This window comes from Bubalus bubalis, chromosome 18 (assembly GCF_019923935.1).
Source record: "Bubalus bubalis isolate 160015118507 breed Murrah chromosome 18, NDDB_SH_1, whole genome shotgun sequence".
Lineage (NCBI taxonomy): Eukaryota > Metazoa > Chordata > Mammalia > Artiodactyla > Bovidae > Bubalus > Bubalus bubalis.
In genome coordinates, this window is record NC_059174.1 from 32329686 (window position 1) to 32348921 (window position 19236).

The 19236-nt window shown below is 42.1% G+C and overlaps 1 protein-coding gene and 1 long non-coding RNA gene across 3 annotated transcripts in view; one reads left to right on the forward strand and one right to left on the reverse strand.

Annotated features, from left to right (window-relative positions):
* CDH11 (cadherin 11) overlaps nt 1–19236 on the reverse strand; it is a 156666-nt gene that overhangs the window by 43201 nt on the left and 94229 nt on the right. Inside the window, exons 3-4 of the mRNA XM_025268780.3 lie at nt 7737–8137; nt 2874–3168 (exon numbers count right to left, since the gene is read on the reverse strand). Coding sequence (XP_025124565.1) covers nt 2874–3168; nt 7737–7964 — 523 coding nt within the window. The 5' untranslated portion in view covers nt 7965–8137. The remainder of the gene's footprint in view (nt 1–2873; nt 3169–7736; nt 8138–19236) is intronic.
* LOC112580247 overlaps nt 836–19236 on the forward strand; it is a 43123-nt gene continuing 24722 nt past the window's right edge. For both annotated transcript variants that reach the window (XR_003104554.3, XR_006546279.2), the window contains exon 1: nt 836–939. This is a non-coding gene — a long non-coding RNA (uncharacterized LOC112580247). The remainder of the gene's footprint in view (nt 940–19236) is intronic.

Sequence of the window (19236 nt, forward strand, 5' to 3'; positions counted from 1 at the left end):
GCTTTGATTTTCCAGACTGAGATATAAAAATAATTTCCCTTCCTCCTCCCTCCCTTTTTAATCCCCATAGTTTAAAAATGAACTTTCTGTATTCATAGTGCATCCTGCTATGCTTAGTAGTTAAAATAATAATGTGAACATTATTGCAAAAACATTCTAAGGCCCATGCAACTGGAATGTTCAGTATATCAAATAATTAAATAAAAATCTTCCCAAAGAGTATAATAAAGGATAATTAATGATGAATTGCTTTTCATGAAAGGACAGAGTGCAGTCTTCCATCTGTAGCAGAGCAATAAATACATCATTTTATTGTTGCTTTGCATGTAATAAAATGGCTGCTAATACTACATTTTAATTAATTTATGGTCATAAATATCGTACAGAATGTTGTTCCCTACTGGCATGAAAATTGCATCTTCCCACCTGCAATGGGTCTGGTAGTCACACAACAGAAATCACCAGTAGACATCTGGTGAGATCTAAGGCCAGCAATTGCGAGCCACAGTGGAAAGAAACCAGGGAATTGAAAGAAGAGGGGATTCTGTTTTTCATAGGAAAAACCTTTGTTCCTTAACGGTTCAGAATGGGGCAGGGGAGATGGTCAAGGGAGAGAGCTGGTAATTATAGAATCCCTCTGTGCCAAGCACTGTTCGGGGCATGTTCCAAGTATTCCGCCCCTCTGCTAGGTGCTTTTTACGTTCATTGCGCTTGTGAGTTACTGAGTGTGACAGGTAGGAAGTTCTGCAGGCTGTTTTGCAAAGTGGGTCACTGTCAGAGTCAGGATTCTAACCTCTACCCAGCAAACAACCAAGCCCAAGTTCTTTCCGTGACAGTTTCAACAGAGGAGCCAGGTTCCACGTGAGAGGCAAGGCAGCCCATTTAAACAGCCCCTGTCAGTCCTCTGATCTACAAGTTTGCTGGTGATTTTCACACAGGGTAAGAACAAATTTTACTTTTTAAAAAGATTCTGTAATTCATTTTTTCGTACAAACAACTTTTGGGGGAGGATTCTTCCCACAAAACTAGGTACTATTCTAAATCATGGACATTTGTAATGGCATTAATAAGCTCTATTTTCTACTTTCATGGTAGAGCTTGTGAAAGTATTATTTTTTATGCTTAATTTGCTTCAAGAAATCCACTAAGTTCAATACAACTCTTTGTATTTTACATCTATGTTTATTTAACCCTCATCAGAGTTTACATTATCCTCATGTTATAGATGACAAAATGAAAACTGAGAAAGATGTAAGCTGTTGTCTGGGTTGACCTGGTTGGTCAGAGGTACAGCCATGATTCCAATCCAGTACTGTCTGACAGCAGACAGCTCTCATAGGCCACGATGCAAAGTCTGCTATTAATCCTTAAGCACTAAGCTGCCCCAAGACATGGGGTCAATGAAAATTCCCCTGGAGCATCCTTTTTGATGACTGGCCTTTCCCCCTGGCTCAGCTGCTGACACTGTTGTCCTCTATTTAATGATTTCTTTGATGTCTGCTGCTTCTCATTAAAAGTCCCCAGGTGACTACTGAGAAACTAAAGAATTGGGCAAGGCAAAGAAAAGATAGAATAGGCCCAGGTGAGTTTTTATAAAGTATGAGAAGGGTTTCACGTTAGTTGGAGGAGAAGAGGGCTTTTTTTGTTTGTTTTTTTTTTTGCACCACAAGCTCTATATGCAAAGTAGGAGTAGTTTTTAAAATCTTTATTTGGCTGCCCCCAGTCTTAGGTGCTTCATGCAGGATCTATCGTTGCGGTGTGCAGACTCTCTGGTTGCGGCTCATAGGTTTAGTTTCTCCAAGGCATGTGGGATATGAGTTCCCTGACCAGTGATTGAACCCACATCCCCTGCATTGCAAGGCAGATTCTTAACCACTGGACCACCAGGGAAGTCCCGAGGGGTAGGGTTTTAGAGTTACTTCTGTATCTAACTTTCTTGGGCAAACTGATTCTCAGTCTCAGCGCTTGGTTTTCTCATCTGTAAAACGGGCAGTTTGGCCCTGATGATCCTTAACCTCATCAGAACTTTAAATCTCTGATTTCATAACCATACTTACTCCCTGATCAGAACAGCCCTGGTCACTGTCTGAAAAGCAAACCCTTCTTAATATGAGGCATGCTTCTAAAAAGCAAGCACAACAACCTGCATTCTATAAAGTCAAACAAGAATTATTGCCAGGAGAATTGTCCACGAACAATGTTAGGTGTCTGTATGCATGATGAAAGACACAGCCGCTCTGAATTATTCTAACAGATGGTGACACGGTGTCATGGTGAGGTGTATATCCTGGATCCACTTAATAGCTCAGATGACCTTGAATAAATTATAATTAACTTGTTTCTAGCTTTGGTTTCCCATTTGCTGCTGGATGAGTCACTGCAAAGATTAAATGCAACAGGGCATGTAAATCATTAATGAGCACTGTGCTGACATGCGACAAACACTGCTGCTATTACTTATTGAACACCAACATGCACTAGTGACCAGATGTATATTTATAATCCTACATGAGTAGAAACTTTTAGTCCCATTTTACAGAGGAGAAACTCAGGCTAAGAGAACAGATGGAACTGATTCCAAGTCAAAAGGTTAACAAGCACCAGGGCCAGGATGGCCTGGGTTGGATCACATTTTTCCTATTCTTCTATGCCTCCTTATATTTTGTAAGGTTACAGTTTAAAACCTCAGGGCAATTTAAAATATTTGAAACTTCAACCATATACATGAAATGTTTTTTGTTTGTTATTTTGAACATAGAAGCTACAGCATAAATTCTACATCCCGACTTGGGAGAATGGGCACCAGCCCACCCACCTGCAGAGACACCATGCCTGCAGGTGGAGCAGGTCCATCCTCCCCCTCCCTTACGTACCCACGTTGGACCTCTCGGGCACGTTGGCGTGATAGGTCTCATGTAAGAACTCAGGAGGGTTGTCATTAATGTCCTGGACCTTGACAATGAATTCCGACGGTGGCTCCAGGGGCCGGTTGGTGTCCCTGTCCACCGCCTGAGCCATCAGCGTGTACTGGGCTCTCTCCTCTCGGTCCAATGTCTTGGTGGCATGAATGTTCCCTGATTTGTCATCAATCACAAAAATGGTTCCGGCTCCTTCACCTGAGAGAATGTATTTAATGTTCCCATCACCAGAGTCAATATCGGAGTGAAGCTAGGAAAAGAGAAATGGAGACTTGTAATTCCATGACGGATGCTCTAGGGAGGTAGAGACACACTCACATGCTGTTTGCTAGAATACACTGTTTACACACAGACATACACACACACTGAGAGGGAGACACTCTCAACCCATTTACAAATGAAGAAATGTAATCTTAGAGAAGATGTCTTGGCTAAGGGCACATATGGGGAGCAGTGAAGCCAGAGTCCAGAAGATTTGAATTTTAAGATTCATGCTTTCCGTCTCCCTTTCCTATTACATATGCACACATATGAAACACATATAACACACATTAGTAGAGCTATTTTGAATGAAATATATGCATATTATAGAAAGTAAAAGACACACATTTGAGCAAGAAGTAAATCCTGTAAGTTCTGATTGCCACGCCTTCATTTCCCCTGTAAAAGACAGCTCTTGTCATCAGCGTCTCATGAGTCCTCCAAGACATATTCTATGCGTATGCCAGACTATCTATACAGACACATGTGTTCCGGTTTATTTTTACACAATGAAGTGCACAGTGCACACACCATTCTCAACTCTGTTTTCCTACCACAGTGAATTCAGAGGACCCTTCCAAACTGGTATATATGTATTGATGTCATCCATTGTATAGAGGTTATTATTTCAGTCTTCTTCCAAAGGACACTAAGGTTCCAAAGGACACCAGGCTTTTGTTACCGCAAACAATTCACTGATCAGGATTTCTGGATGACCTGCTGTGTGGCACAGAAAGTATGAGGCTCTGGGGATGGACTCTGCCTGGAGGACCTCCCCCATTCTCCTCATAAGCATGGAGTGCGTGGAGAGGGCGGATAGACGTGCAGCTTCTTAGACTAGAGAAAGACTAGTTCCTTGAGATTTTCCCCTCCTTTGACAAAGCCCAGCAAAATGATGGGACTCGCCTAAATACACACTTGGCAGGGCCAGGAAGTCATCCGGGTCACCTGACCACCCACTTGTGCCTTCTGCCTTACTCTGCTGTGTTTTGTAACATGGAACTCCCCTAAAGACCACATCCAACTTTCCCATAGCAATAAAGTCTTTATTGTACTTCGTTGTCCAACCTAAATTTCTGCAGCTATCATCTTAATCTGAGTTCTTCTGCCCTCATTTTACCCTTTATGGGAAAAGATAAGCATTACTTTCACTGTTCTCACAGGCTTCAAGAATAGGCAGGTGGATAAAAAGCCCTTGGTTCTACCTACTACCTAAGAAAACCTAGTGTAAACTAAAAAGCTTTATTCTCAGGGAAGTAATAATGATAATACTACTTATTACTTAAAATTATTATCTTAATGTTTATTATAGTGCCATTTTAATATTATTATTAATGTGATTTTAATTATTATTATTATCATGAAACCAAGACCTAGAAAGCTTGCCCAGAATCAAAAGCAGGATAGAATACATTGCTTTTTAAATTTTTTTGCATTGTTTCAATTTTCCCCAAAATATCTAATGGATTTGCATTGCCTCAGTGAAACACCAATTATTTCAGCTCAGAGGGATACCTGTAGGTACAAATTACATTTTGATTTTAGTCTATAGTGCTTCTTAGGGGAAAAAAAAAATACTTTCCTTCAGAGCTTGTTATTCATGACAAGCTATGTGTTGTCATGAAATTATGGCTAAACATTTCTTATGAATGTAAGAATGTAAGTTTGTAACATACAAAGTTATCTGAATATACGGAAGCTCCAAAGGATGACTCAAATTGCCCCAATCTTCATACAAGTTTCCACAGTAGGGGCAGACAGTCTTCTGGCTGTCCTCCTAACCCCCCATAATTGTTTATATTTGTTTGTTTTCTCTGCCTCAGACTTGGCAAAAGTCAGGAGCTCAGCCATGACTGTGGAATGTGGAACAAGGAAGTCAATGCAACACTTCCTTTAATGGGAGTCTAGACAAGGAATGTTTCTAGGGACCTTTATATATTACATATGAATTTGGGAAGACTCTTGGGAATTAAATTTCATGATCAACCAAGTAACTGAAACATTTAAATATAGTGCTCATTTATATTTTTTATCTTGTTTTCAGAGTTCAAAGTTGGATATAAATTCCCTTTTTCCCTCTCCAACAACAACTAACCACACAACTAACAATGACATTTATTAGTTTGGACACAAAAAGCAGTTTGGAAACCCATTCAGTTCTATCAAGGGATCAGTTGCTGAGGCAGAAACGGCCAATTCCTAACTCCCAAGACTGAGGCCATCCCCTCAGCAGAGCACAGCATGATGCAGACTCTGCTCCCTGCAGATCTAAAAGTCCATAGTTTGCCAAATTCCACATTTTCAGAACATCCTGCTGCTGCTGCTGCTAAGTCGCTTCAGTCATGTCCGACTCTGTGCGACCCCATAGACGGCAGCCCACCAGGCTCCCCCGTCCCTGAGATTCTCCAGGCAATAACACTGGAGTGGGTTGCCATTTCCTTCTCTAATGCATGAAAGTGAAAAGTGAAAGGGAAGTTGCTCAGTTGTGTCTGACTCTTCGCGATCCCATGGACTGCAACCTACCAGGCTCCTCCATTCATGGGATTTTCCAGGCAAGAGTACTGGAGTGGGGTGCCATGGCCTTCTCCATCAGAACATCCTAAATCACTCAATTTCAAATGACACCAAATCAAGGTTTTTAGGGAACAAGTCATCTAGTCTAATCCTCCTATTCATGGAGACCTAGAGATCAGCACTGTCTCAAAGGGAAGTTCCATAGGCTCTAACCACTTTCTTTCTTTTTCTTTCTTTCCCCATCCAATCTGACATCTGGCTCATTCTCACATGCCTAGATTTTCCCCTCTTGTATCTGCCGCTGCCTTTTAGTAGATACAACATTTGCTTGCTCCACAGAGATGCCCTCTAGGTCCTGTGTCTTTAGCCCTCCCCACCCTAACACATACCCTGCTCCCTATGGAGAAAGTCCCTGTGGCCGAAGTTCTATTTTCTCAGAACAATTCACAGACACTCTCCACATTGTTCAAGCCACACAGCTCCTGCTGTGGCTCAAGTCTCTTCTTCCTCTCTGGGCACAGAGACTATCTCCTTGATGGAAGGAATTCTATGTGCCAATCATTTCCCTGTGCTCCATTTCTCAAGGATACTTCTACTTTGGGTGTGATCTTTCCATTTTGGGTATAAATGATGAAACTGCTCTGGTACATCTCTTCAGAAAGACCCTTTTCCAACCCTTAACAATATTATCAGGACACTAATATGAACCTCCTCCAAAGATGTCAATTCCATAAATATGGAATGGTAGTCCCATGTTAAGCAGCAACTAAGATAACTTCGTTGGAATCTATGAGGCTCAGAAATGAGAACCCCTCAAATCTGCTCTTGTCCCTCTCCCCCTTCACTAGATAACTCCTGCTCATCTTTCAGGTCACAAGTTATTACCATCATCTCCATGAAGCTTCCCTTCATGCTTCCTAAACTTTGCCACGTAAATTCATAATCACTTTTAGTGAATTTCTTTATTATTCTACTCCTTATCTTAGTGTTTTTTTTTTTAATTGCTTAGATAAGTGTCTCTTTTTCCACTAGCCCCTGAACTCTTTGGGGCCAGGGACTATTCTACTGCAGTCTACCATTTGCCTCCTTCTTACCTTCACATAGCAGGCTTTCTGCTCTTATGTGTTATGTATCTGAAAGATGGCTGTATATTTTACCACAAGTGATAGCTGGCAGTCAGTTTTTCAAACATATTTTGTTATTTTGTTTGTTTTTATTTTTGGTTTTGAAATTTGGCTGCATGCCTTGCAGGATCTCAGGTCCCCTATCTGAACCAAATCCCCCATCAGGGGCTCCTCAGTGAAGGTGCCAAATCCTAACCCCTAGACCACCAGGGAACACACCCTCAAACATATTTTGGACTCTTTCTACCCTTGCACTTTTGGAGGGGATACTCAGAGAATGCAGGATTTCTCAGTAGTACTAGGACTCTCAAGCCTTCTGAAATGGGTTTTTCCATCCCTGAGCCCAACTGGATAGAATCCCACCCATTCCCATGACGCATCCATTCATCTTGTCAAATATTCACAGAGGTGTCCCCAAAAGTGGGCTTTGGTGTCAGAACCTGGGGATACAAAACTGAACCAGCTCCTGATGAAAGTAGCTCAGGGTCCAGTGAAGGAGACAGAGGGATACACAGACGTGTGTACTACAGGAAAAAAGCCATGATGAAAATAGTACAGAGCATTATAAGAACACAAAGGAAGGCATCCTAGCTGGGGTTTGGACGTCGTGGGGGAAATGCCCCCAGTTGGAGAATGGTTAAATAAATAATCATCATTTCTATTCAAGAGACTACTGGGTAGCCATTAAAAACATAGTTTTTAGGGTATAATATCAAGTGGAAACAGAAGTGTTCTTAACATGGATGTCTAGGAATTTAAAAAAAAAATAAAAGGCTGGAAGGATGAATGAATAGGATTTGGTGGATTTTAGTGATGATCAGACCATTGCTACCTTCCCTCCTAGATTTTTGTTTTGCCAGGACCCCTGTCCGGAGAGGGTGGGGAGTGAGAAGTGAGCATGCAGATAGAGCAGCCTTACCCTGCCCACGAGCACAGGGTCGGGTCCCGTGTATTCCTCTATCACGAAGAACTGGTTCCAGACCCAACCCCTCTTGGAGCGCTGCAGCACCTGGCCCTCCTTGCCCTTCTCGTGGTGCCCGTGGAACGAGGGTCGCAGGTGGCTCCTCCGGTCCGTGGTGAAGGCCTGGCTGTGGCACAGCATGCCCAGGCACACCAGGGCGGCTTGTAAACAGTAGTTCTCCTTCATTTTTGGTTACGTGGTAGGCACAGGAGAATGCGGCTGTCACCCCGTCCGCTGACCGTGCGGCTGCCTGGCGGATGGCGGCCTCCCCAGACGCGTCACGCAGACCTCGCTTGGGCTGGAAGGTCTCTCCTCGCCGAGCACATCACGTCAGGGCTGCCCACGTCCCCGGTCGGCTTCTGCAGGGAGCAGGAAAGGTCAGATAAGTCACAGGTTCCATCCCCACTTCCATTCTATTCTGTAAACACTGACCCACGCTGGACCCTGTGAGGGCTTTGCGCAGGGTACTGAGGAGGCAGATGCCAGTGAGAAATAGTCTCCAGGCTCTAGCCAGTTCACCACGCAGAATAAGATAAACGTACAGGAAGAAACCCCTCAAAGTCTATATGAGGATAAAACGTGTGTACTGTGGAGTCCAGCTGCCCAAGTCTGAGAGTCAGTTTTACCAGTTACTTAGCTCTGGGTTTAGGGTAAGCCAACACTGAGCCCAGCGTGCTCATTTATGAAATGGGCCAGGGAATCCTACTCAGTGGAAGGTACAGATCTGAGTCATAGCCCTAAGTCTCTTAGCCAAGACCTGGTATGTGGTCAGCACTTCATATTTATCTGTTATTATTATATTAATGATCGTGGGACTTCCCCTGGTGGCTCAGATGGTAAAGCGTCTGCCTACAATGTGGGAGACCTGGGTTCAAACCCTGGGTTGGGAAGATCCCCTGGAGAAGGAAATGGCAACCCACTCTAGTATTCTTGCCTGGAAAATCCCATGGACGGAGGAGCCTGGTGGGCTGACAGTCCATGGGGTCGCAGAGTCTCAGACATGACTGAGCAACTTCACTTTCTTTCTTTTCATTATATTAATGATAATGATCGTTCTTGGCTGTGTTTTTGTAGTAGGGAGGCCTAGGGCACTATGGGCATTCCACAGAGGAACACGTAGTTGATGGGGATTGAGAATGGAGATGGCAGAGAGTGGGGACTGTTAAGGAAGATGTCCAGAAGGATGGGATGGAAGGGCTCGACTGTCAGATGAGTTACTGTGATAAGAGTGGGATGGATGGGATGTCCAGGTAGAAGGAACGGCATGCCCCAAAGCACAGAGCTGTTCACAAGCACAGTACTTCCCAAGACCGTTCAGCTTACTGGATGGTATTACGGAAGGAGGAAGCCAGCAATGACTCCTAAGATATGAGAGGCCAGGGTAGACCCTGAGATGGTCAGTGATGGCCACTAAAACATTTGTCATTGAAATAATGGGTCAAATTTGCATTGTTAGGTCAATATAGTGTCAATTCAATAAGCACAATTTGCTTTTGTCTGGTCAAATGTCCACCCAAGAAGATGAAAATCCTACCTTAACCTGACAGTCTTTCTAAGCATACTCTGTAGGCTCCCTTCAACAAGCAAAAACAAAATAAAACAGCATTCACCACCAACTGGTCCAAAGATCATGTTCCTGGCACTCGGCCATGACTCTGCTGCTCATGGACAGTAAGGATGAGCCACCCACACGTTTCCATGCCTCTGTGGTTTCTCACCTAGTCACTCTAGTCCTCTCTCCAGCACTCAGGTTCTTCTCTCTGATCTTTAACTCCTGCCTCAGGTTTCTCGGCTTCTTTATGGGACTGTCTTTCTGGTGCCAGAAACTTATTCTTCCCCAAGGAACTTCCAGTCCTCATTCTCCTGTCTTAGGATCCCACACCTTCTTCTGAACAATCATCATCTCCTCTTGGAACACCTCTCAGACACAAGTTGGATCCCGAGTTCCCAGAACCAGATGGTCCTCACTACCACCCTTACCTGTAACCTGAGGGGCTCTCAGAAAGTTGCTAGGCATGGAGGCTGCAACTACATTTCAACCCCCATGGGTCTAAATGAAATTGGTGAGCTTCTTCTTTTTTTTTTTTTTTTAATTGAGAGGTATAGTTGATTTACAATTGTGTCCATTTCAGGTGTATCACAAAGCAATTCAGTTATATGTAGCTGTGTGTGCACACATATTAATGTTCTTTTTCATATTATTTTCCCTTATAAGCTATTATAAAACTGAATATAGTCCCCTGTGCTATACAGTAGTCCTTGTTAGTTATCTATTTTATATATAGTAGTGTGCCTATGTTAATCCCAAACTCCTAATTTATCTCCCTCACTCCATTTCTCCTTTAAGGGAACTCCATTTCCCCTATAAGGGGAAGAAACTATAAATTTGTTTTCTGTGTCTGTGGGTGTATTTCTGTACGGTAAATAAATTCATTTGTATCATTTATTTTAGATTCCACATATAAGCAGTATCATGATGTTTGTCTTTCTCTGTCTGGTTTACTTCACTCGGTATGATAATCTCTAGGCCCAACCATGTTGCGGCAAAGGGCTTTATTTTATTCTTTTTAATGGCCAAGTAGTATTCCATTTATATGCCACATCTTCTTTATTTCTCTGTCTCTGGACGTTTCTTTAGGCTGCTTCCATGTCTTGGGTATTGTAAACAGTGCTACAATGAACACTGGGTGCAGGTATCTTTTCAGTGATGGTTTTCTCCAGATAAAGGTCCAGGAATAGGATTGCAGGTAGTCTTATTTTTTGTTTTTAAGGAACTTCCATACTGTTCTCCATAGTAGCTGTACCAGTGAAATTGGTAAGATTCTTGAATGTTGTATGAATAAAAACCATCACCTAATTCTTTGCTATCTGATTTGGACAAAGTGGTTGGATGGGGAGAGAGATGAACAGAAAGGAGACAGGATGCATCTTGGCAGAGTGGAATATATCTAGATTTGGAGGTCGGGTTGGCCTGAACTGAAATATCATTGTATATTTCAGCTGGGTGGCCTTGCGCACATTGGCCAGGCACTCTGAAGCTTCGAGGTCTAATCTGAACAACGGGGATGACGAGAACTGGTGCACATGTGTGGGGCTAAAGACAGAGAGAGAACTGGGCACACACTGGGTCTCCTCCTCTCTTTCCAGAGCTCTACAGTCCAAGTCTGTGGGCCTCACTCAGCAGAAGGAAGTGCTCTGATCTGCAGGTGGAGATGCCCTGAAGACAGGGGTGAAGTGCTTTCTCTAAGAGAGGAATTGAGGAATAACAGTTACATGGAGATACCAGAGCCATCTGTCCTTAGAAGTCTCAGAAATAAGGGAACTGGTAGAATTCTACTTTGCTGGTGAACAACTCCTTTTCTTCTGAGGCTCTTTCATTTCACTAACCCAAGCCTTTCTGATGCTTTGTATGTAATATGGCAAAATGGTATCTGGAGAGGTCACACATGTACAGTAATTCCAAGTATCCATCACTGCCCTGAATACTATTTTGTGATGTATTATGTAAGTCCCTTTTCAAGGAATAAGGACTTCAGTATTTGTTGTAGACAGACTCCAGGATATGTTACAGGCTGTGTAGAAAAGAGAGAAAGATTCAGGAGACAGTGTGGTCACTTAACAGCTTCTCCCGAGACTTGGGAGTATCAATACTACATCAAATGCTGCTTCTTGTAAGGCAAACTGACTGCATGGAAGGGAGCAGGAGGAGTTAAATCCTATAGTGAGGTAATGTGAAGTCATAGGAAGATGCCTGCATTTAAGTCAGAAAGCCAAAGATATGATTCAGAATCTTCCACTCAGCTCGCGGTGGGGCAAGCCTCAGCTCCGAGAGTGGCAGCTGTGCCTCCTTCTCTGTAAAGGGAAGCCACTGGGTGACATTTTCTACAGGTGGTTTCCAGGTTCACATTCTCATTTGGGTGAAAGATTTTGGAGGCATTTCTGATTTATAACACCATCTCCTTACTAGACTGGTTGCTTCTTAATGGTTGCGATGATATCTTATTCACAACTGGGTGGCCAGTGCCTGAGCAGGACACCAGTAAAAGCTAAATATATGATTTGAACCCCATACTTCAAGTACAAACTTGGTAATGCCTCCATAGAATCTCAAGAGGAAGAAACAGAAAAGTAAAAGCATATGGTGCAACAAGATCTCTGCCCATTTCACACCACACCAAGCATTAAGTGTTCATTCACACAGTGATAAATTATTCTTGCATATACTGTGAAGAGTATTTGAAAGAAAGGGTTTAATTAAAGTTGGTATTTCTGCACCTCTTTCTTCTGGCTGCCATTTTGCTGTAAAGCACAATTATTTCTGAAACTAAATGTGTTGAAACGAGATGACAACATTTTTTTTTCTTTATAAAAAATTTCTAGATTGATACTAACAAATTTAAGTTTTCATGTGACCAATAAACGATAAATTTCACCCTTCGTTAAAAAGGTGAAATTTTCTATTTTCTTCTGTTGGAAAGAATAGCAAGATCAACTTGCTTTTAAAAGTAGTTCCTTACATGTTTCAATGCCATTCTCCCAAATCTTCCCACCCTCTCCCTCTCCCACAGAGTCCATAAGACTGTTCTATACATCAGTGTCTCTTTTGCTGTCTCGTACACAGGGTTTGAACATATAAAATATCATGTATGAAACGAGTTGCCAGTCCAGGTTCGATGCACGATACTAGATGCTTGGGGCTGGTGTACTGGGAAGACCCAGAGGGATGGTATGGAGAGGGAGGAGGGAGGAGGGTTCAAGATGGGGAACACATGTATACCTGTGGCGGATTCATTTTGATATTTGGCAAAACTAATACAATTATGTAAAGTTTAAAAATAAAATAAAATTAAAAAAACAAAACAAAACAAAACAAAAAGTTCCTTGAAACCATTATTTATAAGTGCTTATATGACTGTGTGTATTATATAAAGTTATTTTAATGGTAAATCTCAGGTATGTTAAGATGAATTTTTAAGACATTGTTTTTTAATTCAATTTTGGAATGAAAATTTACTGAGCAAAATCTTTTTCTAGCCATTGCTCTAAAATCTTTATAAATAGTAACTCATCTATTAATTTCTATAACAAACTTATGAATGGGGGACTGTGAATATTCTTATTTTAAAGGATGGAAACTAAGATCTGGGTAGATTAAGCAATTTATGCAAAGCTATGCTTCTGATAAATCATAGCACTGAGTCTGAGCCCATGACGGTTGGCTCTGGAGTCTGTCTTTAACCAGCGAGCAATACCAGCTGTCACCACTTGTTGGCTTCTGAGGTTCATAAGGGAATGATACGGACACTGGGACAGAAATAGAAACCCAGATGCAGTGAACCAATAGGAGAACTAGGTTTATGCTCATAATATGATTATGATGAAAATGGTAATAACAGTTAACATTTGCCCAGTCTTATTGTTTGCCTGGGCTTCCCTGGTGGCACAGATGGTAAAGAATCTGCCTGCAAAGCAGGAGACCTGGATTCGATCCCTGGGTTGGGAAGATTCCCTGGAGAAGGGAATGGCAACCCACTCCAGTATTCCTGCCTGGAGAATCCCATGGACAGAGGAGCTTGGAGGGCTACAGTCCACGGGGTCACAAAGAGTTGGCCATGACTGAGTGACTAACACTTTCACTTTCACCTCTTTCGTTGTTTGGCTATCATTCTTCCAAGTGCTTTCAATGAGTTGAGTCATAAATGTTCATAATAACTCTACACTGCAGTATTATTGTAATCCCCATTTTACAGATAGGTAGTCTGAGGCATACCAACATGAAGTAAGTTGCTCATAGTTACAGAGACAGCAAGTGGAGGAGCTGAGACATGAATACTGGATGGTTAGTTCCAAGACCTGCATTGTTATCCCCCACAATGCACGTGATATTACCTCTCTAAGAGAAGACAGGAGGCCACATATATACACATATCATAAGACAACAGTCTCACGATGAAAACAATTTAAGTTTTGGTGGTAAGGGGTAATATGGTAACTAAAATGTTAAAACCAAACCAGAAAGAGGAAGATAAAACATTTTATAGCAGTGATCAAAGTGAAGATGAATAGGAGGTAATTATATCTGTTATCTGATTCTGTGGTACCAGTATATACCAATATAACCAGGTTATATAAACAGTTGGCCAGTTAACAGTATAACCAGTTAACCAGTATACAGGTTATAACAAGTCCTTGAATAGTATAACCAGATCCTTGAACAGCACCACTACACAAAAGTAAATCTTTGACTTCTTATTTTTTTTTATTTTTTTTTACACTAAATTTTATTTTTATTTTTTTTTAAACTCTGGTTTATTTATTTATTTTTTATATAAAAAAAGACTTCTTATTTTTAAACACAGTTTCAGAATTTTCAAATGTATAGGTTAAAAAGATGTGTTCAGAAAGATTATTATTAGTATTATTTAGAAATGCTTCTAAAATCTAGAGATCTGGTTGATATATGCAGTGGTACAGAGTTTGCAGGAATCATGCATATAAACAGGGGACAGCCCTCCTAAGAAGACCTTGACATTGGCAACAACTAGGGAAATATATCAATGTTCTAATTGGTTTTAATAAAGACCCCCCCCCCCCCAAGGCAGTTCTTGAACAGTCCTTCTATTTAAGCACTTTCTAGCAGTATGCCAGAAATGTCTAAGCATTGAAGTTCTACTAAAACATATAGGAAGACTTTATGATAGAAGCATATTGCTTGGAAGGAAAAATAAATGTTGTTGAAAGTCACAGAAGTAATAACACGACAGGAAAATGGATTTGCAAAACCACCAGCTCTAAGTGGAAGGCTCGCCCCTCTATCTTGAGAGCAGATAGCCCGTCATGAGCTACCGCGCCTTGAGCATAAAACTCTCTCGCTGTGCTTGCTTTTGTCTCCGTAAAAGAAAATGACATAGACGGGTGTTTAAGTATATTTGGACTCCTGCTGGAAATTGTTATCGGGTAGAGAAAGAAAGACGAAAGTGCTTAGCACAAAGCAAGCGGCTTTGGTTTTTTAGCGTTCTCCTCCCCCACGGAGCTGGAAAGATCAGACGGCTGACCTGTTCTTTTCATTTCCAGGGAGTTAATTTACAGTTAAAGGCAGGTTATCATTACATTAAGAATATTACTGAGCCCACCAGAGCTCAAAACCTTATTCTGCAAGTGCTCTGTCCTCCTGTCAGGAGCTCAGGGGCTCTGGTCCCCACTGCAACAAACACAGCTTTGTAACCAATCGGCTTCCATTATGCAAATTAATTCAAGCATATTTTATTCCCAGTTCAGATCTCATCACTCAGCACTGAGCTGGTCTCTAGTTTCAAATCAAATCACAGGAATTATGCCATGTCTGTGGAAATCACAGAGAATAGGGACAGGAAGTAGTACAGGAACTACTGAATCACATTTCTTCCCCCATTTCTACACTTGGAGCAAAGCATAAGCTTGTAGTAGTAATCACTTCTGCTCAGGTGCAAAATACACAGCAGAGATGCAAAAATAGGCATTGTGTATGTTACTCTACTCTCCAGTACCAAATTCAAATGTTAAAATAGGAAGCAAATGGGGCCCCTTATCAATGACCATGATGTTCTATAAGGGCAAGTGGAATGTTTAAAACCACTCCAATGTAAATGTGATTCTCTGCTTCTAGAGATAGAGAACCACAGGAGTGTCAGCTTTGAAAGTGAAAAGATCAGTCCCTGCCTGGTGTTGGGAAGGCCCAGGTCCAAATCGCTCATCACTTGTGGGAGATATAAAATTAGGTAATGAGAGCTGGAATTATCCTCCATGAGGTACTTGCTTTTTCTGTACTGCAGGGCAGTATACTCAGGGCTTGGTGTACAGCATTTAATTGTATTTCCACTACAACTATATGTAAATATCACCCATGATATTATCTACAAGGAAACCAAGGCTCTAGGCAATTAAATAAATTACTCAAGGGTACACCCTGAAACACTGGCAAGGCTGCACTTCACATTCAAATTTATATGATGGCAAAACCCATGCTTTGGCTTTACCTGGCTCCCAAACACTAAGATCTTCAACACATGAAGGGGCAGGATCCATTTCCAAGGATGATCTAAACTCCATATAGTATTTGACATTGAAAAGAATTTTTGTTAGAGGTGAATTTCATTTATTTTAAGCATGTACAATAAGCTTTTATATTCTTAGGCCACAGATTATCACAGAAATCCAGCTTAAGTCCCCAGACCTCAAACACACAGAATCCCTCGCTGATTATTTATTTATCTTTTCAAGTAATTAAATCATCTCCAAATGATAAGATGACTAAATGCAATGTGTGCTGTGAAGAACTTATTCTTTTTGCTCTACTCAATCCTTAAGATAGTCTTTTCCTCACTGTAATATTTTTAAATGTTAATCATTAAGATGAACGAAATACATCGACCCATACAGGAAATAACATTGTCACCAGTGCCATCTTGGGCTATGAATAAACACCCCATACTAATGTGTGGAAAGACAGAGATCTTATTTTCCATTTTTCTTTTGCATGAGTGAAAGTATCAGAGGGAAGATCAGGGCAAAAATGGTAATGATAAACAGATGCTCAACATAATGTAATGTCATTGGTGGTATCAAAGGCCTATGTGTAAATCCCTCTTTGTCTCAGAGCTGTGAAAATCTATATATAAAGTTTTCTTTATTTGCTGGTTCCTTCAATCAGCAGTAACTTTTCTCCGTGTCACACCTGAGTTGGTCTCTGGAGAAACAAAGCTGCAATGCGTCTCTGATCTGTAGACTCAAATGATGGTGAGACAGTTGTCTGAGCAGATAGATAATGGTATGCCATGACACGTGCAGACAGGACTGGGTATCAGAACACAGAGGCATCAGTGGCCACTCTCTGCAGATGAATCTGTAACATATCCCTCCTGCCTTTTGGAACTTGCCTACTCCTGCCTCTTCCAAGTGTTAATAAATATGTATATTAACAATCTCCCACATCTGGAATTTCCGCCTTCACCCTGAGCCATGGCTGATTGAACCACATGTAGTCCAGTGACACAACCAGACCATAAACCAACCACAGATTGTTTCAAACTGTGTAACCTGGTCAACATGATAACCTGGGTGAGTTAGATTCACTGGGGAACTTGAATGAAAGGAAACAGAACCATTTGCCAGTTAGTAAGGGAGCTGAAATCCCATGGACAGAGGAGCCTGGTGAGCTAGAGTCCATGGGGTTGCAAAGAGTCAGACACGATCTAGTGTCTAAACAATGAAGGGAGCTGAAACAGAAAGGTCAAGAGGCATATAGGCGATGGAATAGCAACAAAGTGATATCTGATGGCCAGTATTTTGGTAAAATCAAGGTATGAACAAGGTATGAGAAACCAAACAGAAACAAGCATGGCCTCTGTCCCTCAGCCATGTAAATGGCAGAATGCATGGCCCTTCCTGGTCTCTGAAGATTTTGGCAATCAAGGACTGCCCTCCGGCTGCTGTCTCCATGGGGCCCAGCCTTAATGATAGTCCGTTTTGGAATTTCTGTGAGGTTCTTTGCACTGCCTCCCCATGCATAGGTAACATTAAGCCCCTTGTACATGAGCCACCGTGGGTGCTTTTTTATCATCAAACAGCAAACCTAGTAAACTATAATAATCCAGAGGAAAAGTTAGGTGGTTCTTCCTCTGGTAGAGGGTGAAGTAACATAGCTCTGGAGATCATTTGTTCAGATGTACAAAATGCCTTTTTTTTTTTTTCTCTTTCTGAATTCCCAAGGCATATTGAGCAATAGGGAGAAAGTGAAGTCGTTCAGTTGTGTCCGACTCTTTTGCGACCCTGTGGACTGTAGCCTACCAGGCTTCTCTGTCCATGGGATTTTCCAGGCAAAGAGTACCTGAGCAGGTTGCCATTTCCTTCTCTGCGGATCTTTCCGACCCAGGGATTGAACCCAGGTCTCCCGCATTGCAGGCAGACACTTAACCCTCTGAGCAATAGGGAGAGCTCTAGAATAAAAGTCAAGACAGTTTTGTTGTAGGAAAGGTTCTGCCACTGAACAGTTGTGTAACCTTAGAAAAGACACTTTTCATTTGGGACTAAGTTTCCCCTGCTATAAACTAGAAGACTGGTAACAGCCTATGAAGGGTCTTCCACATCTACAGGAGGCTGTGAGTCTGTGCTGGGCTGTGACAGAGCAACTTTCCTGGGGTGGAGAGAGGTGAAGATCTCTTTAGAAGGTTTAGAAGGTCTGGATCCCACTGTGCTGGCAGGACTGCTCCACACACAAGTCCAGGAGGCCCCACTTACATCAGATAGAATGTGAATGGTGCCGGCAATGCAGAGCCCTGATAATGTGACAGGCCTGGAAACCCAGCATCAGGGATCCGGACTTCACCTGAGGGACAGTGGGCATCATTAAAAACTCTGGTCAGGAGATTGCTGGAGCCCGAGCTGTCAGAGGTATGCAGGATAAACCAGCGTGAGAAATGGCATTTCTAACAAAATGGTTGAGAGCGTGGGCTCAGGAGTCTGATGGGGTTAGAGGATTACAGCTCAAGAGTTTCTACTCACTAGCTGTGTGACTCAGCCTCTGTGAGTTTCCATGCTGCCTTACTGAAAATGTGAAAAACACGAGAACAGTTCTTAACAGGGGAGATCTAAAATGAAATGAGATGGTTCCCAGAGAGAGCTCTGTGTAGTACTTGACACACTGCCTGGCACACAGAAAGTGATAAAGAGGATAAATTAGGAGTTTTGTCCCTTGAACAAGAATACATAAATATGGACTGTAAGCCCTGGATGCATGAATGTGACATGTAATATACATACAGCAGCATGCCATACAGTACAAGCCTTACAAAGGGCTCCAGGAGGCTGTCCATTAAAAGGATGTAAACACAATAATACTTACAACAGGACTGCTGAGTGCACTGACGCTACTACATGAGTCCAGGGAGACTCCTGGAGTCATTGCAGGAGTTCAGGTGAGAGGTAGTATGGTTCTGAACTAGAAAATAAGGCCCACATGGAGGCAAAGGGGACTTTCTAGAAACCATGCAGGTGTGAAGGGCTCTGGGACCTGGACAGGTTGAGGATAAAGGATGAGATTGCTGTCTGAGCAGAGAGAGAAGACAGCGGTGCTGCTCCTAGCCTCAACAGAAGAACAGACTGGTTTGGGGATAACAAGCATGAGTTTGGTTTTAAACATATTAAGCTTGTAAAGCCAGTGGATTGATGCTCAAGTGGCGAGCTGAGTCTAAGTTCGGTTTCCAAGCACTTCTGAAAGTAGGTACTGTCAATGTTAGCATTTCTGTTTCAAGTTTGGACACCTTGTTGCCTTAATCAATCCTAGAATCTCAGAACTGGGGGAAACCCTAGGTAGACTTTCCACTATTAGTCCTTATTCCACAGACAAATGGGAAACTGAGATACAGAAGTGAGAAGTAACTTGCAAAATAGGAGACAACATGAACAAAACCTAAAAGCCCTC